Raw genomic sequence first — 15,084 nt, 5'->3', positions numbered from 1 at the left:
CCAATCTACCTCACTAAGTGCTCAAACTGCCTTTCACTTTAATGTTGGAGCACTCAGCACACATCCCACCTCAGCAGCAACTGCCTTGGGAGGCTGCTTGAGAAACTCTCATCTTTGAGATGAACCAAGAAATAGAAAAGCCTGGATGTTGGAAAGAGAGGTAAAGAATTAGCGAATCAACTACTGTGCAAGCATTTGAACTTGTCAAAACATTTCTAATAAAAAGATTTCAGCAAAGCATGTTAATTTTTAAAGCTGGTGTGTCTCAGCAAAACACAATTTTTGACACAGCCTGGAGCAGGAAGGACACAGGCACACCTTTCAGATGTGTCCCTCTGCCCTGTCAGAATACTGATACAAAAAATTTCCCTGAATCAGAGAAGTCAAATCCTGAGCTGTGTTGCCTCTTGCTCTATCAAGCAGGCAGGAAAGCCTGTTCACACATATGTGCAGAACATGCCTTTTGGGTGATCATCTTTAAATGGTTTTGCACTTGTTCCAATGAAAATGGAATTTAATCCTCCTTACCTGCACTGCAGACTACTTAAGTCACCATCCTCTGTTAGCAGGAGCTTTATTACCACAGAAGCAGCACCTGCATGTATTCCAAGGGGTACTGGGTGAATCCTCTGCCAGGACAAGGTAAAGCTCAGTAATCACAGGCTGAGACACCAGCAAGTATGGGCTTTGCCTAAACAATGAAGACTTCAATACCAGAACCAGGCTTAGGAGTTGTTTAAATGAACTTGTGCTGGGAAGTAGTAAAGCTGTTACTGGGAAACCAAAAGATGATGGTGTGACTTTTCTTTAAAATGCTACAAGAAATATGACACTTGATACATTTTTGCATCATGAAGGAAATTTTGTAGACAATAAAGAAAACCACAACAATTTTAAAACTGCGCAATAAAGTTTTATAAGACATAGATGAGGAACTTCCACTTTGTATATTATTTAATTCAAACATGTACAATAAAAGAAAAATAATATGAATGTAAGTTTGGACTTATTTCCAGAAAATAAATTCATTTCACAAACAATGTTCAAAGAGTAAATAAACCTTGCAATGCAGTTACTCCAGAACAAATGCACATCAAGCTACTGCAGTCCTGTACGTTATACTTCAGCTGTCAACAGCCAATTCCTCTGCTCTGCAGCTAGGACACTTCATTTACAATGTGTAACAGCACACACACAGGGTAAGATGCACAAAGCAATGTACGGAAGGTTCAATGTTACAAAACACTTACCAAAATAAAATATATATGTAAGTTATCCCTAGTATTTACAACAAAGAGTTTTAAATTAGAGATCGTTCAGAAGGCATCTCCTACATACAAATGCCACACATATAGGAAAAAAAAAAAAGCAGAAAGGCAGTCAAGAGAAAGGTACTGTGTTAGTTATGGCTAAAGACCTTTGGCTCCAAAATTGTAATATAATTATTTCCAAAAGACAACTAAAATGTGGGACATTTGAGAAGTCTGTCTTTGAACTCAGTTCTTACACTGACCACTAAAATTCAACGTGAAATTTAGCATGGCAAGAGCCACTTGTAAAACCATCTTATTATTTTATACATCAAATGCTCTGAGTTGGATGCAATTATGGTTTGGCATTTTCCTAACTCAGTGGGAACACATTTGAGGACAAGTATATTTTACTGCATCTCATGCAAAAAGTCTGAGGTTATCTGCTCAGCAGGCCATCAGGAAGGCTCTGGCTGGGCTTTGTCGAAATGAGGCACAAATGTTCTTAGCAGTTGCCCTAGAATTTTTTATAGTAACTTAAAACATGCAAGTGGAAAAGAACAGATGTTGCCATCACAGCTTTCTGATTATATATATATATATATATATATATATATATGTAAGTTTTATTATCAGAAGGAGAATCGGGACAAAAGTTGCCAGAATTCAAACTTGTACATTTTAGTTGCAACTCCTTCCCACAGACTCTGAAGTGAATATTTGTCTTAATTGTTAAATAATATAATTGTGTGTTTTCATTTCGATATAATTTGTTTAAAAGACTATGGCATAGTATAAATTTAGCCTGTCTTACTATATTCAATCTTAAATCTGTTGCAAGGTCATATTGCGAAGAAAGACAAAGGGAACATTACAAAACAACCATGTCTGTATGAAGGGTAGTATATGTAAAACTGTCCTGAGTAATCTGCACCATGAAATATTTTCTTTTTAGCTCTTTGAAATTCACTTCTTGAGAAAAAATCATATGCAAACATTTCTGTTTGTTTTTAGGGCTAAGGCACCAGCACTAGTACATGGGAAAAGCCTTCATGGGCACTGACATGCCAGAAGAATGATCCCCAAACCTTTTTTTTTGCAGCACTCTACAGAACCAAGCGCTGGAAGTAAGTAGGTTTCAGCAAAGACACATGCAAGCATGGATCTCATAATGTCTTCAGGTCCAGCTGGCAAAGTTTCTGGGTGAGCACTGCAATCCAACTTCAGCCTTCTTTTGCACTTAGAACAAGTCTTTCAAAATGTGATTATGAAAATCATCATCTTCACTCTCACTATACATGCATCTCGTTGGTTTGCAGGCCTGAACGTGGCAAGTACCCACAAAAATGGGTATGTAAGAAATGGAAAAGGCTTACTCATTTGAGGGGAAGGGCGTGCATCCATGCCTGCATTTGAAAGTCTGCTCCTATGTTTAAACTGAGCATTTAGAATTATCTATTTTAAAAAATCTGAGCAGCAATGGCTGGCTTAAACATCAAGAGAAATATACAAGCAGCTTCTTTCACTGACTTCCATGTGCATTTTCTTTCAGCTGGATCATTACAAATGCCAGCGTGCACTTCCAGTTCTTAACTAGTTTAGGTCATCTCCCATTGCTATGGGAAAGCACAAGCAATGAAGTTCACTATGCAGGGCACAATTTGGCTGAGCATACCAGACTTAGCCTTATTGCTGAGCTATATACACAAGGCATTTGAAATGTACAGTTGTCAAAAGATGTCATTTAAAATCAAAACCACGAACCTGGGCTTTGCAGAAGTGGCTACAAACTTGTGAAATCACAAAACCTGGTTACTAGTGGGCTTCACAACACTGATGATAAATAAAAATATGGAGGTAACAATAGTTGTAGGAAGAAATACATCTTTAAAATAAGGCTTTTTTACATTGTTGTTAAAATGCCTAGCATTTAGCCCCTTGTTTGTTTTTCATATATTACAGACTCATGACAAAGCTGACTGTGCCCATTGTCAAAGAATACCCTTGGATCTATGCTAATCATCAGGTAATGCCCCTAATCAGCAGCATGGGATAAAGTATTGTAAAGACATTCATAGCAAATCAGTTCTGAAACATACTGAGTCTTTATTTCCTTCCATATTCCTAGCAGTCTTGTCGTCCTTGATGAGACCAAGCAAGCAGAAATTATCAGTGCTACAAACATCAGGATCCTCTTTCTACCTGGTGGCTTTTTAGAAGTTATTCTCCCAGATCAGCTTCATGCCATAGACGAACTGAAGCAATGCAAATCATGGATTGCTTATGCTGGCCAGAGCTGTCCTTAATCAAGTCATGTTCTTCCCCTTCCAATGGGGACTGATGACACCAAGACAAAAATCCATCTCTGGTCCACACAATTTCTTTGTCCCTTCCAGTAAGGATTTATCTTTCTTTTTGAAGTTATTGGTCAAAACCCATTGTCAATTAACTGTGTACAAGAAACATGGATCCAGACCACTTCAATACATTTACATTACTATTTATTCATTTTCTAAGTCCAGCTATATGAATAAAAAGCATGAGACCTATGTAACATACCCAGCAGTCACCATGTACTGTCTCAACTCTGATTTTGTACATTCACATTATCTCCGTGAGAAAATAAAAATGTATTTTTTACACAGAGAAATAAGCATATTGGAAATACAAAGAAGAGTCTCCCAGGTGAAGAAATGTGTGAAAAAGCGATATAAAAGCTCTACACTGAAGAGCGTACATGCATGCAATATATTGCTCTGACTGAAATAAATCAATCTGAGATACCCTGGGCTGCTCTTGTTTCCACTTGTGTGCAATAAATGCACACATATCTTTACAGTCCATTTCACAGTCTATTCGTGTTTCTATAGGACAGAATGAAATTTCCCTGTTCCAATCTGGAATATGGTAAGGCCTTGCGGGATGTTCTCCTGCCATTTGGCAATGTAATGAAAAAAGACAGGAAGGATTAGGGTTCACTAAATTCTGCAATAGCTGGCTAATCACATGGGATATCTCCACCAGATTTTAATGGGTGTTCTGTGCTCAGTGCTCCAGAAGGAAGGAGAAAATTCTCCTAAGACTCCTTGCTGATACATCCCTAAGGAAAAATTCCTCCCTATCCAAAATTTGGCCATCAATATAAGGTTAAGAAAAATGAAATGTTACAATGACCTGCATGATTCCATCACTACTTCAACATAACTAAGAAACAGAGATCAAATACTGCTGTCTCTGAGTAACAGCAAGTCGTCTTTGTCAGAAGAGAGACTGCTCTTCATCAGCAATGCTGACACTTGGCAACATGGACTTCAGAGCAGCCTCAACAAACTTCTTTCTTACCAATACAAAGGCTGCATTCCTAGCTCAAGGGAACCCAAGGTTCTACCTCTGAAACGGGAGATTTGCTGAGCTCAAGTAAGCTTGACTGTGTCTCCAAGGTCCTCCTCTGGAGTGAGTTTCCCTCTGTGTTGATGTCCTTTCAAGTCCTTGGCCTCTCACTTTTTAAAGGGAGTGAGTTTGTTGAAGGTATGCCAGAAGAGGGATGGCTTCCGCTTGGGTTCTGCCAGGGCAAAGACCTGCTGCTGTGGGACGCTGGTAGGCACGGTGATGTGTCGTTGGTGAAGGGGATGCAGGGTTTGGTGTGGAGGAGGCACCGGACACCCAGTATAGCTCACACCTGCAGAAGAACAGTTGGAGAAAGTGCCTGAGTCAGCCAGGGAAATTTAAGCACAGAGCCAGGGAACATGATGAATTTTGCCGTGATCTTGAACACAGAACTACAAAGGGTGACCCTTCTGATGTTTGACTTTTTAATTGCTGCATTGATTTGGCTTAAGAAGACAACAATACCAGTAAAAATAATATTACAGAAATACCAAAAACAAGCAGCAGTTTCACACAGGTGGACTATATAGTTTGCACAAGTAAATCTTCGTATTTCAAAGAAATTACTTCAAACAGCAGATACTAGTACTTCAGTCCGCTCTCAGAGTAAGGCTGGGTAAAATACTGCTACCAACAAGAATGCTATTTCTTCCACTTGAAATATGTTTTTCTGGGTTAATGCTCTTAAGACTTTGAGCTTTGTGCATTCTGAACAGAATCTCCTAATCACAAACTTTAGCCACTCCCCTGAAAATCCAGACAGGTTCTAGGGCTATCGATTGATTAATAAAGAGTAAATGCTTTAAGAATATTAATCCCAGGGAACAGAAGACAGCCTAACATCAACTCCTTCACTCCCAAACTCAGACTTAAATCTTGTTCCACTTTCTTCTCAGCACACTAGAGATTTACCTGAGTTTGACTTTAAGATGGAAGAGGACAAAATCTGTTGTGATTTGTTTCTGCTGGGATTATTTTCTGAGAGAGGAAATGAATAAAAAAGCCATTTCCTGATAAATAAGCTTCTGGTCCGTCTTTCCTTCTACAGGGATGCCAGAAGAAGCCATTTTGACTGTTATTGTAAATAATATAACAATGTAGATTGCAAAAAGAATTTTAGGACATTTTAAAGGCGGCTCAGAATTGGTAAAGAAGAACAAGCTCTTTGAGTAAAAGCAAAGGAAGGAATTGTAACACTCATTTCTAATTTAACCTATGCATCCAACTCCTCACAACCTTACAGCTTGCCTTACCTCGAGTTTCTTCTCTAATATACAGAATACTGACTTGTCTGAAGAAGCTCAGGGAGCTGGTTTAGCAGACAGTTTACAGAGATATGGGAATTTAATATTAAAATACCAGTTAATGGCAATTATTCGGCTGCAGGTAAACCACAAAAAATGTTTTTAAGAGACAAAAACTCAGTCACAGCCAGACTGTGCTTTCATAATGAAAGGATTGATGGAACACAGTAAGAAGGTAACACAGTTCTGAACACCCACCTTTAATTTTTCCTTGCCTTGACTTACGGGCATTCTGCATGGCTTGTTTCTTCTGGTTTTCTGAGATTTCCATACCTATGGCAAAGTGTAAATTAAGGCACTAGTACAAAATTACTGTATCTAATACTTGATTACATTAAATTAAATAAGTAAACTGTATCTTAAAACAATTTTTAGTAAATCTTAGCAGCAATACACCTGAAGTTTTTAGAAGTATGTTTTATATTGTCATATGAACTTAAAGAGGGTTTTCCACTGGGATAATGACAGATAAGTCCAGGTAACAAGAGATTTCAAAAAACATTTCTGAAATCTACAAGTCATCAAGTAATAGATCACAAGTGCAGAATCCTTTTGGTTTTCACTCTCTCTGAGCTAACCTGGGTAACAAATTTGAGTCACTGCTATTATGCTAATACAAATTTGGGTGTCTTTCCCTTCACTCAGAGGAGAGTATCACAAAATCTGGCAGATGCTGAAGCAGGCTTCGGTGTGGTTTTGGCTGCATTGTTCTGGGGCTGGATCCCTCACTCAGGTTTCTCATGCACTGTTCACACACTCGTGTAACTTACATGAAGTGAGTGGGTAACCCTACACTATTTACTGTCGTGTGACAGGTGTATGGCTGAGCTGTGGTGAGTACAGAGATGACAGACATCTGCTAGAAGGTGGCACCAGAGACTGGTGCTGTCTGAAGCCCAGGTAGAGGCACTCCAGTTTCCTCTCCCTGTGTACAACACAGTTGAGCCATATGGAAATGTCACATTTGCACAAGATGACAACAGGGTGTGCATGCTGTTTCATTTCATGCTGGGCATAAGGCTGCACTCATTTCACACATATGAACAGACAGAGCACAGAAGTTGTGGTTCAATGCCAGAATGAAGTGCCTGCTTCAGCTCCATTTGGCATCTTCCCTTGCTTCTCTATATTTTTAAAACTGCCTTTGTTTTTTATCCTGAACTTATGAAAAAGTTATTACAAATCAGCCTATTAAAACATCCATAATTTTTGGGTAGCTGTTTATTTTATTCTGCAGGCATTGTTTTTGATTTTTTTCTCTTATAGAAACAAGGAAACAGATTTTAAAAAATGAAAGCAATTTCATCAAGAGAGATCAGACCACTTTCTTAGGGTTACCATTAGTGGTTTGGAGAAGGATTTTCTGGCTGTGGCCTTTTCTCTCATATATTCACAAAAGCTAAGAAAAGCTAGATATGGTTTGAGAGACAATGACTCACACCAAAGTGTCTTTGAAAATAGAAGTAAAATGCCATTTGCAGTCCTGAATTGAAAGAGTATTATTTGTTCTCTGAGTGGTCAGATTAGAGGCTTTGTGTATAGTCCAGCAAGATAGCTTACAAAATCAACAAGATAAATTTAAACCTGAGGTTGAGAATAGTGGCATTTTTCCATTGGTTTTGGCAAAAGGAAATGTTCAATTATGCCAAATAAAGAAGAAATTTTAGAAAAGAAACAGTCTTCTGGTTAATGGAGAAAGCATCCAAGCCACTGTGACTCACAAGACCAGATGGACATTAGCTATTACAACTCAACTACCTTTCCTCTGGTCCATCATACCTGTCTCAAAACAGGATCATCAGAACAGTGAGTTGCAACACTTGAAAAGCAACTTTACAGAAGGCTGGATGTTACATGGGCAGAAAAGACTGCATGCGCTTATGTGCCATTATCAAACATACAGTTTTTCTTTTAACTGGGTTTGGTTTTTGCTTTTTTTTCACTATATTTCATTGTGCCTGAAGAGCATCAAGCACAATGGACCCTCTTTGTGCAATTCTTGCACTCAGCAACCATGGGCGTTTGTGATCCCGCCCCAAAATAAAGGTTAGTGCTATTATAACAAATCTCACTGCCGGTGCCACCACTGTTGAATGGTTACTCTTTTGAATATCATATGTTGATTTTTCATAAGGTTCCAGTAGAATAAATAGTTTAGGGCTATAGCTGCTACACCTTTGCAGTTTCCTCATGCTTGGGGATTTCTGCAGCAGTGTCACTTAGGAGAAATAGAAACACCAAGACAGACCTGTGGCTGCCCAGGGCAGAGCCTCAGTAGCTGCGTGACTGACAGCATGTCACTTGCTCAACATACTCTCCCAGTGCCCCACAAAGTAACCACCCAGAGGTGGTGCAGAACTCAAGAATGCTTCTTAGAAAGGATGGAAATGGAAGTGTTCATTTGTTCACTTTTTATCTTCTTTATGCCAGTCTTGCTCACAAAAGTGCAGGAGCTGTGTTTTACTCAGTAGCATCCTTCCATGTCACTGTATTATGATTCTCATTGTATACTGGAGTCATTCTGTAACCTTGTTGTAAGAGGAACTGTGTGGAAAATTACGATCAGATCCTCAGCATCGCTCTATTAGCCTCTGATCACCTTCACCCTTTTGCAATATCCACTATTTTAGAGTTCTGTTTGGGTGAATTAGGGAAGGCAGCTACCTCCCATTCCCGTGAGCACAAAGTGACAGAGAAAACTCCACACAGAGCAAGGCATGAAAGCCATCAGCATTGTGCCCACCAACACTGACTGTAATGTCACACTGTGACATTCAGCACTGGAGAAGAGTCAGGTTTGCAAAGTCTGAGGGAAGTTTAGCTGTGGTTCCTTCATTGTTTACTCTAGACTCAAGATGCCTGGGATTAATTGGAACAGTTGGTGGAATATGGAAGGGTTAAAACTTATTTTATAACTAGAATTAATTGGCAAACTTTCAAGTATTTTCTTCTGCTTATGGACTATCTAAAATACATATGGAAAAGGCCTTATTTTCATCATACTTAAAACAGTATCAAATAAGAGAAAGCCACTAAGATCAAAAGGGTTATATTTGTACTGTAAGGGCTATTCCTGTCTTCCTATTATTGTGACTAGGTGTTTTAAAAGAACATGGAATACAAGATTTGGCATCTTGTTTAAGTTTTAATAATTTCTGAATTGTATCATCCACTTCACTGCACTTCCAGTGTTAACCTGATGTCAGTGCAAAGCCTTAGCCTCAAGAGTGTTACTGAAAAACAGTTCTCATGCAGCCAACATACACAGACAGATGCACTAACAAAAATACTAAAAAGAATCTTATTTTATTTAATTAGTGTTTCTGCTTTCTTTGTGTATGTTTTGCGAATGAAATTTTGCTGGAGCTTTTGTCACTGATCTTAAAGGAAACATGAAACAATGCAAAACCAAAAAAGCAACTCTAACTACACATTGACAAAGAAGACACACTTGTCCTTAGAGTGTCCCACAGGCTGCAGGTATGGACCAGTATAACTGGTCCTAGGATTTACTACCTTTTTTTCCTGCCCACTCAAGGTTTGGCTTCATTTCTCTGTGCACTGCCCAGTGCTGCTATTGCTGGGTCTGTAGTTGATGACACCATACAACTGCATGGGCCTCTTGGACACAGGAGGTGCCACTGTATGACATAGACAGTATACATCTACAGTTATTGCTGCTTGGCTTTCTAAAAAAGTGTCTTTTATGAACAGATATTTTTGACCAATCGTTCATACAAAAGTGCTAGGATTTTAGATGGATTTTTATTATCGATTGGTCTTTGTGAATTGCATCTTGTCATATCTCATCTCTCATTTTGCTCCATAATGCACCAGAATCATATGGGTGATGCTACCTGCCCTGGACCTTTGGCCCACAGTGACAGGGCAAACACACCTGAATAAGCTTCACTTACACAGCTAAACATCATGTCAGGTAAGAAAGGGACACCAGCTCAAGAAGACAGAGTGCACATCTGTACAAAACAAAGAACTACAAAAGCAAGTTTGTTTTAGAAAGCTGTTTAGAAAGCATTCCACTCACCCATTTCCTTGTCTTCTCGAACTCTTCTCCTTTCACTTTCACATGCCTCCATCCATCTCTTTTTATCCTCCTGTTTTTTTGCACAGAACAAATGAATCTCTTCTGTTGTTCTGTTTATTATCTTAAAAGCATTCTTGACATTGATGTTAAAGTCTTTGTCTCTACCATCTTCAGTGTCCACAACTTCCGTCTCATCCATGTCAATACGATCCTTGTAATACAAGATGTCCCTTCTCAGCAAGTCCTTCTTACAGAAGACAAGCTGATGGTCAAAAAGGAAGAAAGTCCTCTGCTGGCTTTTGCCTTGTTTTGATATTTTGGTCAGTTCTCCTGAGTGGATCAGTTCTGAGCTTCTGGCTAGCACATCTGGTCCCTAGGAAGATAGATATATAGAAATACAGATATGTCTAGTAAGCAAATCATATTTTAAGATCTCACTCTGTGTCTAACCAGTCTCACTATATAATCAAGTCACCCACTTTTTTTGTATTTTTATTATTATATTTGAAAATGTCACACAATGTAAATAATATCACAGAGATAAATTCAATCAATGTGGTTCTGCTCTACTTTATTTCTGCATAAACAGAGGGAAACATTTAAGTCAGTGAAACAGGCTCCCATTCTGATGGAACTAACAAAATTCCAAATGAGATTCAAAAAGCATTTTTAGAAGTTCCATTTTGACATCTCATCTCAAAGGCAAGTGTCCATGTTAATACATGCTGCTCTTTCTGGACTATAAACAAGGTTAATCAGTAACAGAAACATTGCAAATGAAGCAACTGGACTTTTAACTGAGCAATGACCACTTGAAAAGTAGACACCATAAACAACCACCTACGCAGAAAGACCTATCCTGCAGGGGACACCAAGTATTGTATACAGTACCTTTGCCCAGGAAAAGCACAGGCTGAAACTCACCTCCCAGTCTACGATAGAGACTTGCCAACGTGCAATCTTGTCTATGCTTTCTAGTCTCCGTTTTCGCTCGTTGATCAGGCATGCCACATTCTTCATGGCCTCATATGCAGCTTTTATGTTGCTATAATCACTGGGAAATGCAGGCACATTTCAAGGATCACTTATACAAAGGACATGATGCAATCACAAACCATGGACATGATGCAACCACAGTCCCTGCAGTATTAGCCCACATTATCCACTTATCCTTCTACTCAGGTACTTAAAAAAGAGGAACCTGATTCCTGCTATTCCAAACTCCACACAGTAGCCTGTACAGTTCAGTGTTCTGTACTGCTGGGCTTGTCTAGAAGAAAATTATTACACTGGTGAAAGGAGGCAAAGGAGACAGAACTGCAACACTCTAGTCTCTACTGAAAACAATGGTAGAACACCCACTGGCCTTAGCAATAGCTGCATTTCACTGAAGGACTGTGTTTTTAAGCAAGATTTTAGTGGGATTGTTTTGGGAAGGTTATTCCTTTAATCACATTTAACAACTGTATTTTCTCCTTCTTGCTCCAAATGGCTGGGTCAATGAACATAAATGGGGAATGCTAGGTGGACATGAAAAAAAAACCAAAAGCAACCCCCCACAGGATGAGAGAGGAACACAAGAACACCAGAGAGAGGAATTAATGGAGACAATATGAAGAAAGAATCCCATTTCCATGGGACAAATGTGTGAGAGCCATGATGGCAAACTGCCTCTTCCTGCTTCAGGACTAATACAATCAACTCAGGCCAATCCTCCAGCCAATCCTCCTGTCCTTCTCCCAATGCTCTTCTCTCCTTCTTTCCTGAGCTCCCAACATGCCTACAGATCTCCTTAAGCTTGCAGGCAGTCTTTTTCCTCCTCTGAACAGCATTCATCACTCCTTCACCTTCATCAAATGAAGTCTCTCAGAAGACAGAAGGGAAGAGACGTATTTCTTGCCAAAGGAGTCCCAGCAGAGCAGCTGTTTTTCCTCTTTTATCAGAATGCCTCTTGCAGAAAAGGGAGCCAGAGCCAACAGCATGAACCAGAAATAAATCCTGCCAAGGGGTTAGCCTTGCTGTCCTTTTTATCTGCTTCTGTCTCAGTTCCAATTTTCATTGGCTGCTGCTGATGGACGTGCTTCCCTTCTGAATGTGTGCATTCTCTCCTCTCTTTATTTATATCTGTGGAAACTCTATTCTGCCACACTGAATACAGAAAGTGAGATTAACAATAACAGTATCCTACTAATGTCAGGGAGATGTCCCACAAGGTGACCACATGATATCCATACTGCTACACTTGCCCTTCTTTATCTCAGTTCCTTTTTTTCTCTGTTGGTATTTATTCCACACTTGCTACACAACTTCTTGCCTTCAGAGCAGGCTTTGCATATTGGAATTTCAATTTTTTTACAAAAGCAAAATGCTACCAAAACCCCCAGCTGGCTGGAGCTTTCCCAAGGCTCCATGTGGGCGTAGGCCTGCATGTTTGTGAGCATCTCTGCACAGTAGGCACCCCTCTGTGCTTGAAGGCATCTCTGGATGCTGTGCCGCACAAGAGGGAAAACAGGTACTAGGGTGAAAGGTGGCAAGACTTCACTGTCACTTTATCTGCAGGTTTAATAGCTCACAAAATAACCTTTCTAAAATTAGTAGCAGTGAAGGAGAAACTTGTTAGTCATTGTTACTGCAGCACTTCCCAGGTAGTCACTGAACTGAACTGAATAGACGCATTTCACATCTAAACGTCAGTGCTTTACACACCTCGTATTTTGCCCCTAGCAAAAATCCTGTGGTCTCCAAGGGGAGTTTTCTCAAGGTTAAACTACTGACTCTGGCCAAGGAAGCATTGCTTCAGGCTGCATTTGGACTTTGAGCACAGGGGTCACAATGGAATATTTTTCTTGCAATTATACAAGGTAAAAAGACAGACACCTACAGATAAAAATCTTAATTTAGTCAAAGATTTAATCAGGGCAGGGGGTATACCAGGAAGGCTAATAATCTGCAATTCAATTTTTATTTATGCCAACTGAAAATCTAGTATCTGTACTTTACTGCCAATTAAGGTAATGTTTATTACTACTAAGTTTCTAAAACAAATTAACTCCAAACTTGCTCAAGTTGTGTTTTTTTCCTAAGGTACTCTTTACTTTTTCTTACATCCACAACTTTTATGACTCTTCCCCCTGTTCTTCTTTGGATTTCCTTCTTGATTTCTTTTGACATATTGGCCTTTTTTTCACTCTGAATTTCACATCCCTCCCTGCATCCAATTTAAACACCATCTTCTTTTCCTTCTCCCTCTTTGACTTACTCCTCCTCATTGTATCTTGCATCCTCTCAGTCCCCTGTGCTGCATTTTCAGAAAATGTTTCTGTGATTGACTGTGATGGTTCCAAGATGCCCTGTTTAGTGTGGTCCATGGCAGCTTTGTTCCTCATCTCAAAAGCTTCACTGTTGTGTCACCCAGAAAATTTGAGTAATTAGGTTTTACTACTGTTATAGAATTTGTTATTTTAGTTCTCTCACCTGTGCTCCTGAGTGGTGTATTTGAGCAATTCTGCAAGCTGCAGAGGATATTTGCAGATTTTCTGAACAGGAGTGAGCAGAAAACCATCAATGGCAATGTCAATCATCTGCTGAAGCAAGCGACAGGCCTCAAAGAAGTGGCGGTATTTTCCCTGCTTCATCAGTTTGGAGAGTTCAATGCAGGCACTGGGATGATTGTTACAATACTCTGAATAAATAGCAAAGCCTTCTTGCTATTAAAAAAACAAAAAAAAGTTACAACTTTACTGAAGTATTTGTCCATAAAGGAGAAAAGCTATTTTTTTAATATCTATTATATATAATTAGATTAAGTAACTCGTTTCCATATTGTTTCCAGGCTGATCAGCCTTCCAAGTATGCATTAATCTACTTTGTAGCTGCCAAAACTATGTACCCTTCTTTGTCAGAACACAGAAGTTAAGGTCTCTCCTTGAATAAGGATAATCAAACCCATTTTAATAAGTATTTTTCTTTGGGGAAGACAGCTGTAGTCTCTATTAGAGAGTCTCTATTGAGAACTCACAGCCTATCTCCCCACTACCTACCTTCCTTAATGTCTTTATGAAGTTTTTGCATGCTGAAAATGAGATTACTGCAAATAATCCAGTGCTCATGTGTGATCATTAAAGTTTTGACAAGGAACCTTAAAACTGTTTACAAAATTACGTGATTGCTAAAGATGAGGAGAAATCTAAAACAAATATTTAATTAATTGCAAGTTAATTTACATTCTAAAATGGTGCCACTTTAGTATTTAAGAAGCACTTGTTAATAAAATCCCCTTCTGATACGGTAAATTGTCTTTTGATTATCATATTTTGTTAATTTCATACATAAAATCAACTTTTTCAACCTACATGTTGAAGAAAACATGACCCTATTTCACTTAGATGAGGTTCTTCTTTGTTGTACTGTTTCTCAAGATCCTTCAGAAACTTCCTTTGGAACTTGTAAATATCTTCAATATTTCCAAAAATGGTGCTTAACTGAGCTGTGGTGAACATTCCTGTATGTTTGCGACACTGCCGAATGTAACCCTGAAATGAAATAAAAAACACTCCTTAGTCTGAGGATGTGAGACAGGTCCTACCCTGAACAAAATCATTTGAGCTGGCAAGACCCCTGTGGTCTCCAGGCAAGGGAGTGGTTTCCCAGCCCCCTACACACAGAAGCACAAGTTCAGATTTGCATCTGAGATGTTCACATATGGATTCTTGGGGTACCCCAAGTGAACCAGGGAACCTCCCAAGTGTAAAGCCCACTGGCACCTCCCTGTTACAAGTACACTGCAGGGACTGAACCTGCAGGAATAGCTGCTGTTCTCACAGTCTCACAGCAGCTACGGCACCAGGGCTCAGGGAGTGCAAAGGTTAACTGATGTGATGGGGGATATCTGCCAGGCTCCTCAATTTGGCTGCTGTCAGGCAGGCCTCCCGAAAACAGCTTTGGGAACAGACAGCTGAAACAGCCTTGCAGTTGCACTTGTGAGGTTTACCAGGAAGCAACACTCACTGCTGCTGCTGGCACTGCTAGGAATATTCTTGTCTCCTCCACAGCCATCTGCTCTGAGAGCTGTGCAGTGGCTGCGCTGCAAGCCAGCTAC

General features: G+C 39.5%; 1 protein-coding gene across 2 annotated transcripts in view; it reads right to left on the bottom strand.

Moving 5' to 3' along the window:
- Nucleotides 1-891: 891 nt before the first annotated feature.
- SPATA13 (spermatogenesis associated 13) overlaps nt 892-15,084 on the bottom strand; it is a 71,974-nt gene continuing 57,781 nt past the window's right edge. For both annotated transcript variants that reach the window (XM_088067663.1, XM_014250378.2), the window contains exons 8-13: nt 14,339-14,518; nt 13,461-13,693; nt 10,911-11,040; nt 9,987-10,359; nt 6,140-6,214; nt 892-4,929 (exon numbers count right to left, since the gene is read on the bottom strand). In XM_088067663.1, the coding sequence (XP_087923789.1) occupies nt 4,748-4,929; nt 6,140-6,214; nt 9,987-10,359; nt 10,911-11,040; nt 13,461-13,693; nt 14,339-14,518 (1,173 nt within the window). In that variant the 3' untranslated portion in view covers nt 892-4,747. The remainder of the gene's footprint in view (nt 4,930-6,139; nt 6,215-9,986; nt 10,360-10,910; nt 11,041-13,460; nt 13,694-14,338; nt 14,519-15,084) is intronic.

The sequence above is a fragment of the Pseudopodoces humilis genome, chromosome 2 (assembly GCF_049639895.1).
Source record: "Pseudopodoces humilis isolate 2021_Gansu_Grassland_sample_001 chromosome 2, ASM4963989v1, whole genome shotgun sequence".
Taxonomy (NCBI): Eukaryota; Metazoa; Chordata; class Aves; order Passeriformes; family Paridae; genus Pseudopodoces; species Pseudopodoces humilis.
Note: the sequence above shows the minus strand (reverse complement) of the source record. Positions and strands in the feature narration are given on the sequence as shown.